Consider the following 19,714-nt stretch of genomic DNA (forward strand, 5'->3'; position numbering starts at 1 on the left):
TCCGAAAGTGTCTGTTGGGTTGACACGGATCGAGACTGGGATTTGTCACTCCATATGACGGAGAAGTATCTCTGGGCCCACTCGGTAATGCATCATCATAATGAGCTCAAAGTGACCAAGTGTCTGGTCACGGGATCATGCATTACGGTACGAGTAAAGTGACTTGCCGGTAACGAGATTGAACGAGGTATTGGGATACCGACGATCAAATCTCGGGCAAGTAACATACCGATTGACAAAGGGAATTGTATACGGGGTTGCTTGAATCCTCGACATTGTGGTTCATCCGATGAGATCATCGAGGAGCATGTGGGAGCCAACATGGGTATCCAGATCCTGCTGTTGGTTATTGACCGGAGAGCCGTCTCGGTCATGTCTATGTGTCTCCCGAACCCGTAGGGTCTACACACTTAAGGTTCGGTGACGCTAGGGTTGTAGAGATATTTGTATGCAGCAAACCGAAAGTTGTTCGGAGTCCCGGATGAGATCCCGAACGTCACGAGGAGTTCCAGAATGGTCCGGAGGTAAAGAATTACATATGGGAAGTCGAGTTTCGGCCATCGGGAAAGTTCCGGGGGTCACCGGTATTGTACCGGGACCACCGGAAGGGTCCCGGGGGTCCACCGGGTGGGGCCACCCCTCCCAGAGGGCCCCATGGGCTGAAGTGGGAGGGGAACCAGCCCCTGGTGGGCTGGTGCGCCCCCCCCCCCTTGGGCCCCCCCTGCGCCTAGGGTTGGGAACCCTAGGGGAGGGGGCGCCTCCACTTGCCATGGGGGGCAAGGCACCCCCTTGGCCGCCGCCCCCCCTAGGAGATCCCATCTCCTATGGATGGCGCCCCCCTGGGGACCCTATATATAGAGGGGGGAGGGAGGGCAGCCGCGCCCCTTGCACTTGGCGCCTCCCTTCCCCCTTGCTACACCTCTCCCTCCCGCAGACGCTTGGCGAAGCCCTGCCGGGATCCCTGCTGCATCCACCACCACGCCGTCGTGCTGCTGGATCTTCATCAACCTCTCCTTCCCCCTTGCTGGATCAAGAAGGAGGAGACGTCACGCTGACCGTACGTGTGTTGAACACGGAGGTGCCGTCCGTTTGGTGCTAGGATCTCCGGTGATTTGGATCACGACGAGTACGACTCCCTCAACCCCGTTCTCTTGAACGCTTCCGCTCGATCTACAAGGGTATGTAGATGCACTCCTCTCTCTCATTGCTAGATGAACTCATAAATTGATCATGGTGAAACCGTAGGGAAATTTTTATTTTCTGCAACGTTCCCCAACAGACCTTCGGGTCCATAGTTATTAGCTAGATGGCTTCTTCTCTCTCTTTGATTCCCAATACAAAGTTCTCCATCCTCTTTTTGTAGATCTATTCGATGTAACTCTTTTTGTGGTGTGTATGTCGAGATCTGATGAATTGTGGGTTTATGATCAAGTTTATCTATGAGAAATATTTGAATTTCCTCTTAATTCTTTTATGTGTGATTAAGTTATCTTTGCAAGTCTCTTCGAATTATCGGTTTAGTTTGGCCTACTAGATTGATCTTTCTTGCCATGGGAGAAGTGCTTAGCTTTGGGTTCAATCTTGTTGTGTCCTTTCCCAGTGACAGCAGGGGAAGCAAGGCACGTATTGTATTGTTGCCATCGAGGATAAAAAGGTGGGGTTTATATCACATTGCATGAGTTTATCCCTCTACATCATGTCATCTTTCTTAATGCATTACTCTGTTCTTCATGAACTTAGTACTCTAGATGCATGCTGGATAGCGGTCGATGTGTGGAGTAATAGTAGTAGATGCAGAATCATTTCGGTCAACTTTTCACGGACGTGATGCCTATATACATGATCATGCCTAGATAATCTCATAATTATTCGCTTTTCTATCAATTGCTCAACAGTAATTTGTTCACCCACCGTAATAAATATGCTATTTTGAGAGAAGCCACTAGTGAAACCTATGGCCTCCGGGTCTATCTCTTATCATATAAGCTTTCAATCTACTTTTATTTGCATCTTTACTTTTCCAATCTATATCATAAAATACCAAAAATATATTTATCCTATCATATTATCTCAGTCAGATCTCACTTTCGCAAGCGGCCTTGAAGGGATTGACAACCCCTTTATTGCGTTGGTTGCGAGTTCTTGTTTGTTTGTGTAGGTGCGTGGGACTTGTGAGGAGCCTCCTACTGGATTGATACCTTTGTTCTCAAAAACTGAGGGGAAATACTTACGCTACTGTGCCGCATCACCCTTTCCTCTTCAAGGAAAACCAATGCAAGCTCAAGACGTATCAGCGTCCGGTCTATTAACATGGGTCGGACTGATGGATCATCAAGATACAAGACGGAAGATTAACTCTCGTGTCCGGCGAGGACTCCCGTATGCGTGGATGGCAAGCATAGGAGTCCGAATATGTTATTCCTTTCTGTAAAACCGACTTTGTACAGCCCTTGGCCCCTCAGGTGTCTATATAAACCGGAGGGTGGAGCGGAGGCAGGATCATCATAACACAACATTTCTAGGCTAGCTATTCTAGGGTTAGCCGAACCAATCTCGAGGTAGATCATCCCTTGTAACCTTGACACTCTCGAATATAATCAAGCAGGAGTAGGGTTTTACCTCCATCGAGAGGGCCCGAACATGGGTAAATACTGTGTCCCTTCTCCATAGTTACCATCTGTTCCCAGACGTACAGCTTGGCCCCCTACCCGAGATCTGCAGGTTTTGACACCGACATTTGTGTTCATTGAGAGCTCCGCCGTATCGTCAACAAAGGGATCGATGGATCATCTCTTCGTCAACAATGATGTTGCGTCCAAGGAAAGTTTTCTTCCTGGGCAAGTCTTTGAGTTCGGGAGCTTCGTGCTTCGTGCCAACTCGATCGGTCACCCGGAGAAGGTCGATAGTTACGCCCCCGGCCACCAGATCAGGTTTGGAAACCTAAACTACGTTGCTGACATCCGAGGAGACCTGGTCTTCGATGGGTTCCCGGCCTAGGCCGCCACTCTATGTCCCCGCCGAGTATGCTCCTTGGATCCCCTGATAGATCACGTCCTGGGGTCGACACCTACACCTGCGTCAGCCTTATATCCGAAGCAAGTCTTATTGTCCGAAGATGGGAGCGTGAGCCCCGCTGGACTCCTTCCCTTTGTGGAACTTCCAACTAAAGACCGAGAAACAATCTTAGACTTGGCTCTGGGCAGCCACTCCGAACTGCCGAGGTCCGCACCTAGCAGGCCCGATCAAGCGCCCTATGCTGAGATCGGTCCGGTGGACTCGCAGTTGTCGGATATACTTCCACTCTTGGATGAAGCGTTGGGTTGGATGCGTTCTCTCGCCATCATAGAGCCTTTGCATCCGAACTATACCCAACTCAGATTGGGGGCTGAGAGTGGGGATTTTATGCCCCACCCACCACCCACTTAATAGCCACTGTCGAGGACTTAACCGACATCTTGGATTATGCGTCCGAAGACGTCGACGGTGCGACCAACGATGCCGACGCCGAGCCAAGCCAAATCCCACCTATCACAGGATGTTGGACGGCCACTTCAACCTACGATGTATACATGGTGGATACTCCTGACCAAAAAGACGACGAGGACCGAGGACAAGCCCGTCGATGAACCACCAAAGCGCTGACGCCAGCGGTGCCACTCACGATCGAATCGGGCAAAGGACAGTAATACCGACATCGAAAACAATGAGATTCCGGACGAGGCTGAAGACCCCGTATACCCTGCCGAGCCCACATCCGAACAGGATGAGAGGGAAGAGGGGGAGTGTCGGTGTCAAAACCGGCGGATCTTGGGTAGGGAGTCCCGAACTGTGCGTCTAGGCGGATGGTAACAGGAGACAAGGGACACGATGTTTTTACCCAGGTTCGGGCCCTCTCGATGGAGGTAAAACCCTACTCCTGCTTGATTAATATTGATGATATGGGTAGTACAAGAGTTGATCTACCACGAGATCAGAGAGGCTAAACCCTAGAAGCTAGCCTATGGTATGATTGTTGTTCGTCCTACGGACTAAAACTCTCCGGTTTATATAGACAAGGAGAGGGCTAGGGTTACACAGAGTTGGTTACAATGGGAGGAGATCTTCATATCAAATCGCCAAGCTTGCCTTCCACGCCAAGGAAAGTCCTATCCGGACACGGGACGAAGTCTTCAATCTTGTATCTTCATAGTCCGGGAGTCCGGCCATCCGGACACCCCCTAATCCGGGACTCCCTCAGTAGCCCCTGAACCAGGCTTCAATGACGACAAGTCTGGCACGCAAATTGTCTTCGGCATTGCAAGGCGGGTTCCTCCTCCAAATACTCCATAGAAGATGTTGAACACAAGGATAGTGTCCGGCTCTTCATAATAAGTTCCACATGCCACCGTAGAGAGAATAATATCTGCACAAATCTAATCTGCTGACGTAACTTCGCAGCGTGACATCACGCCACGGCCAGGCCTTTATTTGAATCGTTTTACTGTTCCACCTGAGCGCGTTTAGCGAGGCGGTTTCCTTGGCACGTCTTGTCAAAGCAGAGATCGTGTCCCCTTATTCCGGGATTCTCATCAATACGGGCATGGGTAACCCAACCGCGCCATTAACCGCGGCGCTTGGGAGATAAGCGAGTTTTATTAGGCTGGTGGGGGCTCATAGTCTCGGCCGCCCATATAAGGGGATAAGGATCCACCCTTTCCATTCACGCCTTCTTCCTCCCTTGCTTGTCCATCCGCGCACTCGAACTCCAGCGCCCAAGTCCGCACTTCCCACCTCGACCTTTCTCCAATCATGTCCGGAGCGGGAGGTAGATGGATGGCCTCCTCCGTCACGGAGGGGCAAATCAAAAAGTTGAGGAAGGCCAGATACTTGTCCGACGACATCGCGCACCGGCTTCCCGAGGAGGGGCAACTCGTCCCCACCCCTAGGCCCCATGAGAGGGTTGTGTTTCTCCCCCATTTCCTCCGCGGCCTCGGCTTTTCGCTTCACCCGTTCGTCCGGGGGCTCATGTTCTACTACGGCCTGGACTTCCACAATCTGGGCCCGAACTTCATCCTCAACATTTCGGCGTTCATCGTCGTATGCGAGGCCTTCCTCCGCATCCAGCATCACTTTGGCCTATGGCTGAAGATCTTCAGCGTCAAGCTGAAGGTCGTGGGCAGACGTCAAGCGGAGTGCGGGGGCGCCATGGTGGGCAAGATAGCCAACGTCACATGGCTCGAGGGCGCCTTCGTAGAGACCATCAAAGGATGGCAATCGGGATGGTTCTATATCACCGAGCCGCGTGACCCTGAATGGGCAGCGGCCCCGAATTTTGATCCGGCATCACCACTCGGCTCACATCTTGGAAGGAGACGGGCCTACTGTGGGGTCGTCCGGAAGAGGTGACCGGACTCCAAACCTGCGTCCGAGACCTGGTGAACAAGAAGGTTAAGCTCATCAACGTAGTCCAAGTCATGCTCTTCCGCTGGATTCTTCCATGTCAACGACGGGCCTTCACCTTGTGGGAGTTCGACCTGGCCCAGCACCAGACTCTGTCCTGGCTTTTCGACACAAAGCATGAGGACGCTTGGAAGGTGCTATTCAAGAGCTCCGAGGTCTCCCCACCCGTCACCGAGGACCGCGGATTCTGCGCCAAGCGCCAAGCCACCGAAGTAAGCTCGCTTTTAGTCTTTCTCAGGACACTTGATTTTCATGGTTTGATTCCATGCAGGATCTAAACTCCTGCTCCTTTGACAGGACTGGAAGAGGACATCCGGGCAGTTTGACTGCCCGGCCCCTTTGCCCGAAGGCCCAGCAGACACGCGCTTGATGAAGCTGATGCTTTCGGCACCTCACGTGGTGCCGGAGAAGAAGGCCAAGAAGAAGGCCACGGGGACCCAAAAGAGTTCCCGTCGCATGGTGGTGTCGGATTCATCGCCCGACAACCCCGAAGCACCCTCCACCTTTGAGGACGAGGAGGAGGAAGAAAAAGAAGAAGAAGAAGCCTCTCCCCCTCCAGCGAGGGGAAGAAAGAAAAGGAAAGTCGCCCCAACTAGGGGGCCGGAGGGTCCAAGAAGGGGAGGACCCTTCTGCCGGACTACGCCTCTGATGCCGAAGACAACAGGGAGGAATGGCCATCCAGGGTCAAACCCCTGGCAAAATCATAAGTATCTGAATACCAAAATAACTTATGGCGCTCCTCTGATGTATGGCACCTTCTGACGCTGAATTCAATTATGCAGTCCGCCCCGGGCTCAGCTCGGCGATTCGCCGAGCGGCTCCCTGGACTCGTCGGATGTGAATAGCGCTTCACTTTCGACGGCCTCCTCCCCTCTCTCTATAGACGACGCTGAGGTGGAGTCCCAAAAGGGGGCTAAACCAGGAGGAGGTGGTCCTAGAGGCACCACAAGACGACCTCCCGGACTCCAGGCCCAATTGGGGTAAAACCCTAATGGGATCTAAGTCCGGCCCTGGGCCGGACACCGCTCTGGAACCAACAATGGTTCCAGAGACCAGCAGGCGGCGCCTTCGTAAGAAAGGCGTGCCTACGATGCCGGCGGCCTCCGTCCAACCGGAGACACCAGACAATTTGCTGGAGGTGCTTATTGGCGCCTCCATCGACGAGGAGCACCGCACTATTATGACTGCGGTGATTCAGAAGGTTCAGTCCGCCAAGAGTGGACTGACAGAAGCCTGTACCAGCCTGCTAACAGGCTTTGAGGTATGTAAAACATATAAAAATGTTACCGCATAGACAGTAGCCCCTGATGCTCAGTTCGGTGTTCAAAAAGAAAAGCCGAGCTGAGGATCTAAACAGATATACGCAGGTGTCTAACATAAATGTGTCAATATGGGAATGCAGGCTGCGCTGCTGACCTCTGCCGCACTGACTGCGGAGGTCGATACATTGAAAAAGAGCCTCGAGCGGTCCGAGAACGAGCTCGATCGTGCCAAGAAGCAGCTCGAGGACAAGGAGGGTACGTAATACCTTATGTAAATGTATATAGAAATACCTGGTTGCAAATAATGACAGGACCAACGTGAATGTTGCAGGGACCACGACCGAGGTGGCGACCATGAAGGAGGCGGTGTCCAAGGCCGAAAACAATGCGGCCTTGGAGCGCACCAAGAGAGAGAAACAGGAGGCGCGGGTGGCAGAGGTGCGGCTAGAGCTCCAGGCTCTCATGGAGAAACACAAGAGTTTCGAGCGTGACTCAAAGACTCGAGAGTCCGAGCTTGCCTTGGCTCTTGAGAGTGCCAAAACCGCTAAGGCTGAAGCCCATAAGGCCCTCCAGGAGATCGAGGCGATAAAGAAGATAGCGGCAGGTAAGGCATTCTTTATGCAAAGCAAGCATATAAAAGTGAATTATCTGTTACTTACCCGAAACCGGAGCTCTCCAAGAGCGTTCGCCAATCTGTCCCATAGTGTGTCTGATGCTGCCGCGTTCTACCGCGTCGAGGAGGGGAGCTCAACGGAAAAGGTGTTCTGGTCTCAGTATGCTGAGGTCGGACATCCGGTGCCCCTGAGCGACCAGCTGAAGCAGCTAGTCGAGCTCCACAAGGTGGGTGAACAGGCCATGAAGGGCCTCATAGTTCGGCTGTGGCCAGGAGAAGCCATGCCTGGGAGCTACTTCGGTCTGGTGCGGCGGCTGGTGGACGCTTGTCCCTGGATTGAAGTCATCAAGCGCTCCGTCTGTATTGAAGGTGCCCGTCGGGCCCTTGCCCATGCTAAAGTGCACTGGGGGAAGATGGACGCCGAGAAGCTTGTGACGGACCCGCCACCGCTGGGCAAGGAGTATCGCAAGACCGAGATGTATTATGAGGGCGTCCTGAAGGGTGCCCGCATTATAGCGGGTGAATGCTCCAAAGATGTGATTTTTTTAGTAGACTCGCATCTGTTATCATGTGCGCTGAAAACTTTGTTCATATGCGCTAAGCAACGCTTGTTAATTTAAAATATTACCTTCTGTGCGGCCGTTTATCAAATCTGAGAGATGCAAGTCGTCGGCTTCTGCCCCCATGCCACGAGTGCTGGGGTATTCGGGATAAACCCGAGCGCTCTTGTTCCCATTCTTGGGTCCGTCTAGGGAGGCGCTCAGCACAACGAACAAGGCCATCGGGCTTATAGTGCTTTATCACTCTCACTTAGTCATAGAATTCTATAATTTTAAATTTCGGCGAAGCCCCTAGTATTCGGAAGACCGAGTTCGGGGCGCTATCCACACCTAGGCTGGATAAATCCAGCTCCTCGCTCGAAGCGGCATAAGTCTTTAAGGACTCGAAAAACCTCGCGAACAGCAACCGGTCTCTCGCATTATCATGACGGTCAGTTTTAGCTTTCTCTACTGAGGTGTTAACCCAGCTCAACTGGGGCACAATCGCAGTAGTTCTCCCAGCGCTACCTTAGCCAACATTGCGGAACATAAGGTACTAAAACATGGGAGCCGGGCAAACCCAACTATTGACCCAAGACATGATTCGGAGCCGATGCATATAGTGCTATAAGTTCGGGGTGCCGCACTCATGAGAGTGTTCGGTCTTCTCACACCGTGTTATGGGGTGTTGAAGCCCCTGGTGTATTGGCCTTACCAGAGTGTACGGTTGCAAAATGTCATGACTGAACATATTTGTATAAAAATAGATGAATACAATAATAGATAAGAGCTATATATTGTTGGGGGCTGCTATGAAAGCAGAACGATACAAATAGTGCGGTAAGCAAGGGGTGGGATTATTTGACGTACCCCCCTCCAGGGGCAAGCTGTCAGACCTTTAAGTAAAACGGGTATTTAGCTCGTTATAGAGATCACCTGGACATTTGACGTGGCTTATGCTCTCACTGGCTGTTGCATCGTGTGTTCGGTGAGTGTATTGCCGGACAGGCCTTCCGGATAGTTGGGTCCTGAAATAAATAATAATAATAAAAGGAAATAGCAGAATAGGTAGCCCCTAGTGCGGTTAAGCTGCATTCTGGGAGTGCCGTAGTTGTGCCCCTCCCCTTATGCCCATGGTATTTCCAAAGCGTAGTTATGTACGCGTGGTAATGCTATCGCCATCTGGCGAGGGCTGGGGTTGGGGCCGCACTGCTATGCTTGCTCGGAGCGTGCCAGCCGGTTTTGTTGTAGGTTACTTTGGGCGCGCTTGACGTTGTCCGGACGCTTAACACCCGGATTGGGGAATTGCCTTGATAGGCTACTTTGAACTTCCGCCGCCAGGGCCGTCGTGTGCTCCTCCGTTCGAGGGAGCGTTCGGTGTTTCCATTTACCGTAATGACTCCGCGAGGGCCTGGCATCTTGAGCTTGAGATATGCGTAGTGCGGCACCGCATTGAATTTCGCGAATGCGGTTCGTCCGAGCAGGGCATGATAGCCACTGCGGAATGGGACTATGTCGAAGATTAACTCTTCGCTTCGGAAATTGTCCGGGGATCCGAAGACCACTTTGAGTGTAACCGAGCCTGTACAGGTGGCTTCTAACACCTGGTATGACTCCTTTAAAGGTTGTCTTTGTGGGTTTAATCCTTGAGGGATCTATACCCATTTTCCGCACTGTATCCTGATAAAGCAGGTTCAGGCTGCTGCCGCCGTCCATGAGGACTCTAGTGAGGTGAAATCCGTTAATGATTGGGTCTAGGACCAATGCGGAGAATCCGCCATGACGGATGCTAGTGGGGTGGTCCCTTCGATCAAAAGTGATCGGGCAGGAGGACCATGGGTTGAACTTTGGGGCGACCGGCTCCAACGCATAGACGCCCTTGAGAGCACGCTTCCGCTCACTTTTGGGGATATGAGTTGCGTATATCATGTTCACCGTCCACACTTGCGGGGGAAGCCCTTCTGTCCTCTGTTGTTCGGCGGTCGGGGCCCCTCCTTGTCCTCGCTATGCAGCCCCTTGTCTCTGGTTTCGGCACTTAACTTGCCTGCCTGCTTGAACACCCAACAATCCCTGTTGGTGTGGTTGGCTGGTTGTTCGGGGGTGTCGTGTATCTGGCACGAGCGATCGAGTATCCGGTCTAAACTGGATGGGCCCGGAGGGTTTCTTTTGAATGGCTTCTTCCGCTGACCGGGTTTAGAGCATCTGAATCCGGCATTAACTGCCGTATCCTCAGTGTTGTCGCTGTTAATGCGGCGCTTGTGCTTGTTGCGACGTGACCTGCCGTTGTTGTCCTTGGTATCCGAATTGCCAGGGCTCTTGGTTATGTTATTGCTACGAGCTAGACAGATGTCTTCTCCCGCGCAAAAGCGGGTCATGAGTGTCATGAGGGCTGCCATAGATTTCGGCTTTTCCTGTCCTAGGTGCTGGGCAAGCCATTCGTCTCGGATGTTGTGCCTAAAGGCTGCAAGGGCCTCGGCGTTCGGACAGTCGACTATTTGATTTTTCTTGGTTAGGAACCGTGTCCAGAATTGTCTGGCCGATTCCTCTGGCTGCTAGATTATGTGGTTGAGGTCATTGGCGTCTGGTGGTCGCACATAAGTGCCCTGGAAGTTGTCAAGGAACGCGGATTCCAGGTCCTCCCAGCAACTAATTGACTCTGCTAGCAGGCTGTTAAGCCAATGCCGAGCTGGTCCTTTAAGCTTGAGCGGGAGATATTTGATGGCGTGTAGATCATCACCACGGGCCATGTGGATATGAAGGAGATAATCCTCGATCCATACCGCGGGATCTGTTGTGCCATCATATGATTCGATGTTTACGCGTTTAAAACCCTCGGGGATTTTATGATCCATTACCTCGTCTGTGAAGCATAGTGGGTGTGTGGCGCCCCTGTACTGGGCTATATCGCGACGCAACTCAGATGATCTTTGTCTTTTGTGTTCGGCTTGGCCGTATTTATCATATCCGGCGTGACGGTTATCGTTACGTGACGTGGGGCGCCCAAGCGATCCGTAGATCGATCTTGTTTGCCTTGCCTTATTCTCCAATATGTCTCGCAGGTATGTTGCGTCTCCCCGCACTCTGGTATTTTTTGAGCGGTGCCGGGGTGCGGCTTGGGTCGAGGGCCGAGGCCTCTCTGTCGTGGCCACGGGGTGGCCGATCGGGCGCATCGTACGCTGGTGATGTAGGTTTAATTTCTTCCTCCTCAAGTTGGGGTAGCAGCCTGCGCTTTGGGTAGCTCTTGAAGGGGCGTTCGAGTTTATACTCTTCGGCCGCTAGGACTTCGGTCCATCTGTCGGCTAGCAAGTTTTGGTCAGCTCTAAGTTGCTGCTGTTTTTTCTTGAGGCTGCTTATCGTGGCCATAAGCCTGCGTTTGAAACGCTCTTGTTCGACGGGATCCTCTGGCACGACGAATTCGTCGTCGTCGAGGCTTGCCTCGTCTTCGGAGGAAGGCATATAATTGTCGTCCTTGACCTCCTTGTCCTCAGCTCTCTCATGAGGGTTGGCTCCTTTGTTCTCCTGCGCTGAATCTTGCTGGAGGGGGTTGTCTTCGGCACTGTCCGGCGTGTTGTTATCTCCGGTGTCGGACTCGCCGTTTTTGCTTTGGCTGGATTTAGAGCGGCGCCGCTGACGTCGGCGCTTGGGTTGCTTCTTGGAGGGGTCGTCCTCCGTTTTTTCATCGCCATCCCCTTCTTTGGGGGTGTCCACCATGTATATGTCATATGACGAGGTGGATTTCCAGTGCCCTATAGGTGCTGGTTCTTGGTCGTCTCCTTCATTGGCGTCCATACCGTCGATGTCTTCGGAGTCGAAGTCGAGCATGTCGGTTAAATCGTTGACAGTGGCTATGAAGTGGGTGGTGAGTGGGTTTCGTATTTCTTCGTTGTCCGCATCCCAACCATGCTGACCATAGTCCGGCCAGGGCTCTCCTGTGAATTCAGGATATCGCCAAAAGGCGAGTGCTGAAAGACGTCCGTGGCTGTGAACTCCATGATCGGAGCCCAATCGGGTTCGATCGGAAGAGGTGCGGAAGATTCGGAGTTCGGAACGGAGTCCGGCACCCTCGAGTCATAGGCCTCGCAAAGGACAGGGCTGGTGTTCGGCTCTATCGCCGTAGAGATTGTGGCTCCTGGGGCGGCGTCCAACCGTCCGTCCCCAATTGGCACAGTCGGCTCCGAGCTAATGGTCGGAGCGGGCGCCTGAGCGACGCTCTGGGCGTTGTCCGGTGGCAGAGCTAAATCATGCCCCTCGTGACAGTGCGGCTTGCTCGGCCGTGGCTCGAATTCGTCGAAGATCAAGTCCCCGCGGATGTTGGTCGTGTAGTTCAAACTTCCAAACCTGACCTGATGGCCAGGGGCGTAGCTTTCGATCTTCTCCAGATGGCCAAGCGAATTGGCCCGCAGTGCGAAGCCGCCGAATACGAAGATCTGTCCCGGGAGAAAAGTCTCACCCTGGACCGCGTCGTGGTTGATGATCGAAGAAGCCATCGGGCCTAAAGGTGACGACACAGAGGAACTCTCAATGAAAGCACCAATGTCGGTGTCAAAACCGGCGGATCTCGGGTAGGGGGTCCCGAACTGTGCGTCTAGGCGGATGGTAACAGGAGACAAGGGACACGATGTTTTTACCCAGGTTCGGGCCCTCTCGATGGAGGTAAAACCCTACTCCTGCTTGATTAATATTGATGATATGGGTAGTACAAGAGTTGATCTACCACGAGATCAGAGAGGCTAAACCCTAGAAGCTAGCCTATGGTATGATTGTTGTTCGTCCTACGGACTAAAACTCTCTGGTTTATATAGACACCGGAGAGGGCTAGGGTTACACAGAGTCGGTTACAATGGGAGGAGATCTTCATATCAAATCGCCAAGCTTGCCTTCCACGCCAAGGAAAGTCCTATCCGGACACGGGACGAAGTCTTCAATCTTGTATCTTCATAGTCCGGGAGTCCGGCCAAAGGTCATAGTCCGGCCATCCGGACACCCCCTAATCCGGGACTCCCTCAGGGAGCATAGCCCTGAACGAACCGATCCTGGAGATGTGGAGGATGACAATTATATGCCAGAATCCGAGGAGGAGGTTAGCCTCGGTGAGGAAGATTTTATTATCCCAGAGGAACCCCTAGACCAAGAAATCTTCAGGTAACAGCTCATTGCTACAGCCCGAAGCCTGAAGAAGCTACATCGGCTTAAAGCCGAACAAGATACGCTTAATGAGAGATGGACTAAGATCCTAGCCGCTGAATAATACGGCCAAGAGGGACCTGTTAAAAGTTACCCAAAGCGCAAGCTGCTGCCTCAATTCGACGATGAAGCCATTGAGCCAATACCGTCAAAATACAATCAGGCAGATCAACCAGACCGACCACCCCGCGGACAGAATAAAGCGACATATGAAGCCGAACACCAGCCCGCACCTCCTCGCCGAGGAGGCAAGGAGACAACATCTACAGGATATATGTACGACCTACAGCATGACCTATCCAACAAAGCTGGCCAGACTAGATCAATCTACGGATCAAGGGGTCGCGCCCCAGCGCGAGACAGTGGCTATGAAGCCCGGCGCGACGGTCATTATTATGTTCGGGATTAGAACCGAACTCAGATGTCAGCCGATCTCCCCCATGACATTGCGCGATATAGAGGGGCTGCACACCCCCTATACTTCACCGATGAGGTCATGGAGCATCAATTTCCAAAAAGGTTTAAACCCTTAAACATCGAACAGTATGACGGGACGACGGATACAACCGTCTGGGTTGAAGACTTTCTTTTCCATATCCACATGGCTTGAGGAGACGATCTCCACGCCATTAAATACCTTCCTTTAAAACTGAAAGGACCAGCACGGCACTGGCTAAACAGCCTTCCAGAAAACTCCATTGGAACCTGGGATGACTTGGAGGACGCTTTTAGGGCCAACTTTCAAGGCACTTATGTCCGGCCACCGGATGTCGATGACTTGAGTCACATAATTCAGCAACCAGGTGAATCAGTCCGCAAACTTTGGAATCGGTTCTTAACTAAAAAGAACCAGATTGTAGAATGTCCGTACGCCGAAGCCTTAGCGGCCTTTAAGCACAACGTCCGTGATGAATGGCTCGCCCGACACCTTGGGCAAGAAAAGCCGAGGACCATGGCAGCCTTAACGACACTCATGACCCGTTTCTGTGCGGGCGAAGACAACTGGTTGGCTCGTAGAAGCAACAGTTTGGGCGACCCTGGCACTTCAGCAGTGCAGGATGGCAATGGTAAGCCTCGCCACAATAAAAAATGTCGGAACAAGAAAAACGACGCAGACGATACGGCCGTCAATGCCAGATTCCGTGGCCCTAAATCCGGTCGGCAGAAGAAACCTTTTAAAGGCAACAAAGATGGGCCATCTAGCTTGGATAAAATTCTTGAGAGACCCTGCCAGATTCATGGTACATCTGGTAAGCCTGCGAATCACACCAACAAGAACTGTTGGGTTTTCAAACAGGCCGGTAAAATAAACACCGAACACAAGGGAGGGGAACCCCCAAGCAAAGACGATGATGAGCCCCTTCAGCCGAACACCGGGGGTCAGAAACGGTTTCCCCCCGAGGTGAAGACAGTCAACATGATCTATGTCACTCACATCCCCAAGAGGGAGCACAAGTGCGCTTCGGGACGTCTACGCTGTCGAGCCTGTCGCCCCCAAGATCAACCCATGGTCATCTTGTATGATCACCTTTGATCGCAGAGACCATCCAACCAGTATCCGTCATGGAGGCTCGTCCGCCCTAGTTCTCGACCCAATTATTGATGGATACCACCTCACTAGAGTCCTTATGGACGGAGGAAGCAGTCTCAACTTGATCTATCAAGATACTGTTCAGAAGATGGGCATTGACCCCTCATGAATCAAGCCCAACAACACTACTTTTAAAGGAGTAATACCAGGCGTGGAAGCCAAGTGCACAGGCTTGCTAACACTGGAAGTAGTATTCGGCTCCCCAGATAATTTCCGCAGTGAAGAATTAATCTTCGATATCGTCCCTTTTCGCTCGGACGAACTGCTTTCGCCCGCTTCAATGCGGTCCCACACTATGCTTACTTAAAGCTCAAAATGCCGGGACCCCGTGGCATCATCACAATTAATCTTAATACGGAGTGCTCCCTCCGTACCGAGGAGCACACCGCGGCCCTTGCAGCCGAAGTATACAACGGCCTTATCAAGCCGAATACATCGGCAAATAAAGCCAATAACATATCTAAACGAGTCCGGCCCAGCAATAGAGCAATGGGACCAGACCTCGATTAGCAGTTCAGCCTCTGACGACTCCCCCACCAGGTTCCGGTTTGTGTACCGCGCGTACATAATTACGCTGAAAAGATGGCATATATTTGAAAACGAGGCAGCGCGCAGACACGTCGACGGCATTATTCCAATGGATGAAGACCTACTAACAAACTGTGCACTAAAATGTCAAAAAAGGATCGAAATGCGGAGTATCTATAGTGTCACGTACACATCACGAAATGTCAGGAGTATTACTTGATTTTCGGATAGCATACATGGAATTGCAATTAAAAAAATAGCTTGAGCTACCGGTCCATGTATTATTTTTCATCCATTATATACATGGTTATGAGATCCATTATATATTAAAAACAGATTTCCTATTTCACATCTAGATGTGAAATAGTTATCTCACATCTAATTTCCTAGCCACATAATTTAGACATTAAGATTAGTATTTCTTTGTTTTTTTATTGATTGATCTTGTTCCTGTATGCATCACTCACGCCGGGCATCATGGCAGTAGGCCGTTGTCTATCAATTGATGTTGCTCCTCCTACGTTGCCTCCTTGTTGGCTGTTGTGGCCACACGTGAACTTTTTTCAATCTTTTTTTTTTGTGTTTTTTCTTGTTCAAACTCGTAAAAAAAAAGAATCATGATTTTTTTATTTTATTTTCACCTTTTCACTTTTCCTTTTAAAATTTTCATGCTTTTCCCCATTGCTATTAGTTGACTGTCCACCATTAAACAAGGTTTGTATTTTTTGTCCAAGTTGCAAGTCTAACCTCAACTTGCAATGGGGGTCAATCTTCTTTTGTCATAGTTACAACCCCACCTTCGACCCATAACTGGAATTCGGCATTTTTTGTCTCAGTTGCAAGTTCATCCTCGAATTACAACTGGGCTTGAAACTTTTTTTGTCCCAGTTTTAAGTTCAGACCCAACTTATTTTTGTCCCAATTGCAAGTTCACCCTCAAGTCGCAACTGATCTTGTTTAGTCTCAATTGCAAGTCCACCCTCGACTCGCAAGTGTATTTTGTCCTAGTTCCAAGTCCACCGTCAACTCACATCTGGACTCGACCTTTTTTTTCTCAGTTGATAGCCCAACCTTGATTTACAACTAGGGTCAACATTTTTTTTGATTTGCAAGTCCACCGCCGACTCGCAACTGGGCCCATTTTTTTTTTGTCCCAGATGCTAGTCCACCCTTGACTCGCGATCGGGGGTTGACCTCTTTTTGTCCCAGCTGCAAGTCCACTCACGACTCGCAACTGGGCCCAATCTTTTTTGTCTCAGTTGCAAGTCCACCCTTGACTCGCAACTAGGGGTGGACCTTTTTTTGTCACAGCTGCAAGTCCACTCTCGACTCGCAACTGGGTCTAACTTTTTTTGTCCTAGTTACAAGTCCACCCTCCACTCGCAATAGGGGCACGGTCATTTTTTGTCCCAGTTGCAAGTTCACCCTTGACTCGCAATTGGGCCCTGATCTTTTTTTCCCAGTTGCAACGCCACCATTGACTCGCAACTACGGCCCGATCTTTTTTTTCAGTTGTAAGCCCATCCTCAACTCGCAACCTGGGTCTGACTTTCTTTTATGTCCCAATTTTGCAAGTTCATCATCAACTCGTAACTGTGGTATGACTTTTTTTGTCCGAGTTGCGACACAGTGGGCTCGTGATTTTTTTGTGGCACGAAACAAATAAAAAATGCATGAACATTTTTTAATTGTTTCAATTATTTTTTGAAATGGCACAAAGAAATATTTGTGTACGTACAAGCTAGCTACAAGCAGCCTGATCGATTCTTTACTAGTACTAGTTGCTCAATCTAGCCAAGCAATCAATTTGATCGATTCCAGCCCGTAGCAGCTCACCTACACATGCGACACAGGAAATGATTGGATCGCCACAACCACAACGCGGGACTGTGGCCAACAAGCACGTCAACGAAAAATGCGTAAGAGGCTGTAATTTTGATGATGATGAGTACACATCCAACAAACAGAAAAGACAATGAAAAAAGTAAGGTGATGCTGACATCATACTTAGATGTGAGATATTATCTTACATCTAGATGTGATATAGACGAACCCTATTAAAAAAAGATGTCATCTGTGCACATCCACATGAATAATCCAAGCAAAACACTGAGCTACTATTGGTGAAAAGATGGCATATATTCGAAAACGAGACATCGCGCAGAGTGAGCGCGCAGACACGCTAACAGTACTATTCCGATCGATGCAGACCTACTAACAAACCGTGGAATAAATGTCAGAGAAGGAAAGAAAATGCAGACAGGTCTCTGCAGTGTTACGTACTGCACATCGAAAATCAGTGTAGGCATATTCTCTGGCCGCATACGCACATGGCTAATGGGCGTGTTGCATCACTAACGCATGGCCTTTGGATTCTGATCCCTTTCGGGCCGAACCTTCTTCCTCGCCGGCCGGGGAGATCACATCCACATATTTTAAGGCCAATGTCCGGACTGAAAAAAATGAAGGAATTGTGCAGCATATGGTGCAATGAGACCGGGACTTTGGTAGAGAGTTGAAAACGCGCATGCGCCTGCGCCTATAAATAGTCCTACCCAGTCGCAACCAACACACACACCAAGAGATCGAGAAACCAATCGAGAGTGCAGCCTGACGCAAGCTATATACTCCAGTTAGCTCACAGACCATCATCACGGTCATGGGGTGCAATAGTAGTCTGGCCATGGTCTCCATCCTGCAGCTGTGCTTGATCATCGGTGCCCCCGCCGCTGGCCCGAGCAAGATGGTGAGGCTGGTGCCGGCGATGTACGTGTTCGGGGACTCCACGCTGGACGTGGGCAACAACAACTACCTGCCGGGGCCGAACGTGCCCAGGGCCAACACGCCCCTCAACGGCGTCGACTTCCCCGGCGGCGCCCGGGCGACGGGGCGGTTCAGCAACGGCTACCACGTTGCCGACTTCATCGGTACGTATCTAAGCCATCGATCGTACATATATCAATTCAAGATGCGTCGATGGTCGTGTAACGTGCAACCATGTATTCAGCAATGAGACTGGGACTGAAGGAGAGCCCGCCGGCGTACCTGTCGCTCGCGCCACGCCCCACCGCCCTGCTCCTCAGCGCTCTCGCCACAGGCGTGAGCTATGCTTCTGCCGGAGCAGGCATCCTGGACTCAACCGTAAGTTCATTTTGGTCCATCTTTTGCACGTGCATGCTACCTACCATCCACCACGAGTTCCACACGCACGAATGGAGATAAGTGAACAAAGCTAATAATGCATTGCGTGCGTGCATGCATGCAGAACGCGGGGAACAATATCCCACTGTCGAAGCAGGTGCGGTACATGGAGTCAACCAAGGCCGCCATGGAGGCCAGGGTGGGCAAAGCCGCGGCGCGCCTCCTGCTCTCGAGGTCCTTCTTCCTCTTCAGCGTCGGCAGCAACGACATCTCCGTGTTCGCGGCCGCGCCGGGCGACGTCGCCGCGCTCTACGCCAAACTCATCTCCGGCTACTCCGCGGCCATCACGGACCTGTACGGCATGGGCGCGAGGAAGTTCGGGATCATCAACGTGGGGCTTCTGGGCTGCGTGCCGGTGGCGCGGGCGCTCAGCGCGACTGGCGCGTGCAACGACGGGCTCAACCAGCTGTCGGCCGGCTTCAACGACAAGCTCAGGTCCCTCATGGCCGGCCTCGCCGCCCGGCTGCCGGGCCTCGACTACTCCCTCGCCGACAACTACAACCTCTCGCAAGTCACCTTCGCCAACCCGGCGGCATCCGGTACGTACTCCGTACCTCTTGCTGCCTTTCCATGGGAGATACGGATGGGTACTTGATTTTTGCAAATACCTAACTTGAACTTCTCGAAGGAAATTAAACTCTTAATGATGAGCAGTTCGTAGTAGCCGGCGCTTGTATTAACCCGTGATTTGATTTGATGGTGCAGGGTACGTGAGCATAGACAGCGCGTGCTGCGGGAGCGGGAGGATGGGGGCGGAGAGCGACTGCCTGCCTAACTCGACGACGTGTGCCGACCACGACCGCTTCGTCTTCTGGGACCGCGGGCATCCCTCGCAGCGCGCCGGAGAGCTCAGCGCCGCCGCCTACTTCGACGGAGCGGCAGGGTTCACCGCGCCCATCAGCTTCGACCAGCTGGCCCGGAAGATTTTTGCTGGCCCGGAAGATTTAGCTAGCTATAGCTAGCTAGGTCGGCACTCCACAAGCGCGCATGCTCCTCTACTCGTGCACGTCGCGTTCATCTACTTATTTTTTACAGATGTATACAGTATAAAAGCTACTGGTAGAATAATAATTAGCCGTGCAACAGAGTAATTCAGAGTGTCTGAATGCGAAATGTATGTGCAAGCATAGTTGTGATGTTTCGCAGGAAATAGAGTCAATTTAGCTACAAAAATCACTTTAGTGCTGAAACTTGTGACATACATTGAACGGGTGCTAGAGCTTGGCTTTGGTGTGCATATACGGTGCAAATTACGTTTGCATAAGAAAACAGTGCCGACGTGGTCCGCAAGCATGGCACGGGGCCCATTGTCAGCGACTAGATGATGGAGCCAGGTGTGTGGCCCTTTATTTTGGAG

At 51.6% G+C, this 19,714-nt stretch overlaps 1 protein-coding gene across 1 annotated transcript; it reads left to right on the top strand.

Moving 5' to 3' along the window:
* Nucleotides 1-17,713: 17,713 nt before the first annotated feature.
* LOC123089492 (GDSL esterase/lipase At5g55050-like) lies at nucleotides 17,714-19,470 on the top strand. Its single transcript, XM_044511163.1, has 4 exons — nucleotides 17,714-18,083; nucleotides 18,164-18,297; nucleotides 18,422-18,896; nucleotides 19,063-19,470. The coding sequence occupies exons 1-4, from the start codon at nucleotides 17,816-17,818 to the stop codon at nucleotides 19,317-19,319; spliced, it is 1,134 nt and encodes a 377-aa protein (XP_044367098.1). The 5' UTR covers nucleotides 17,714-17,815; the 3' UTR covers nucleotides 19,320-19,470.
* The last annotated feature ends 244 nt before the right edge of the window (nucleotides 19,471-19,714 follow it).

The sequence above is a fragment of the Triticum aestivum genome, chromosome 4B (genome assembly GCF_018294505.1).
Source record: "Triticum aestivum cultivar Chinese Spring chromosome 4B, IWGSC CS RefSeq v2.1, whole genome shotgun sequence".
Lineage (NCBI taxonomy): Eukaryota > Viridiplantae > Streptophyta > Magnoliopsida > Poales > Poaceae > Triticum > Triticum aestivum.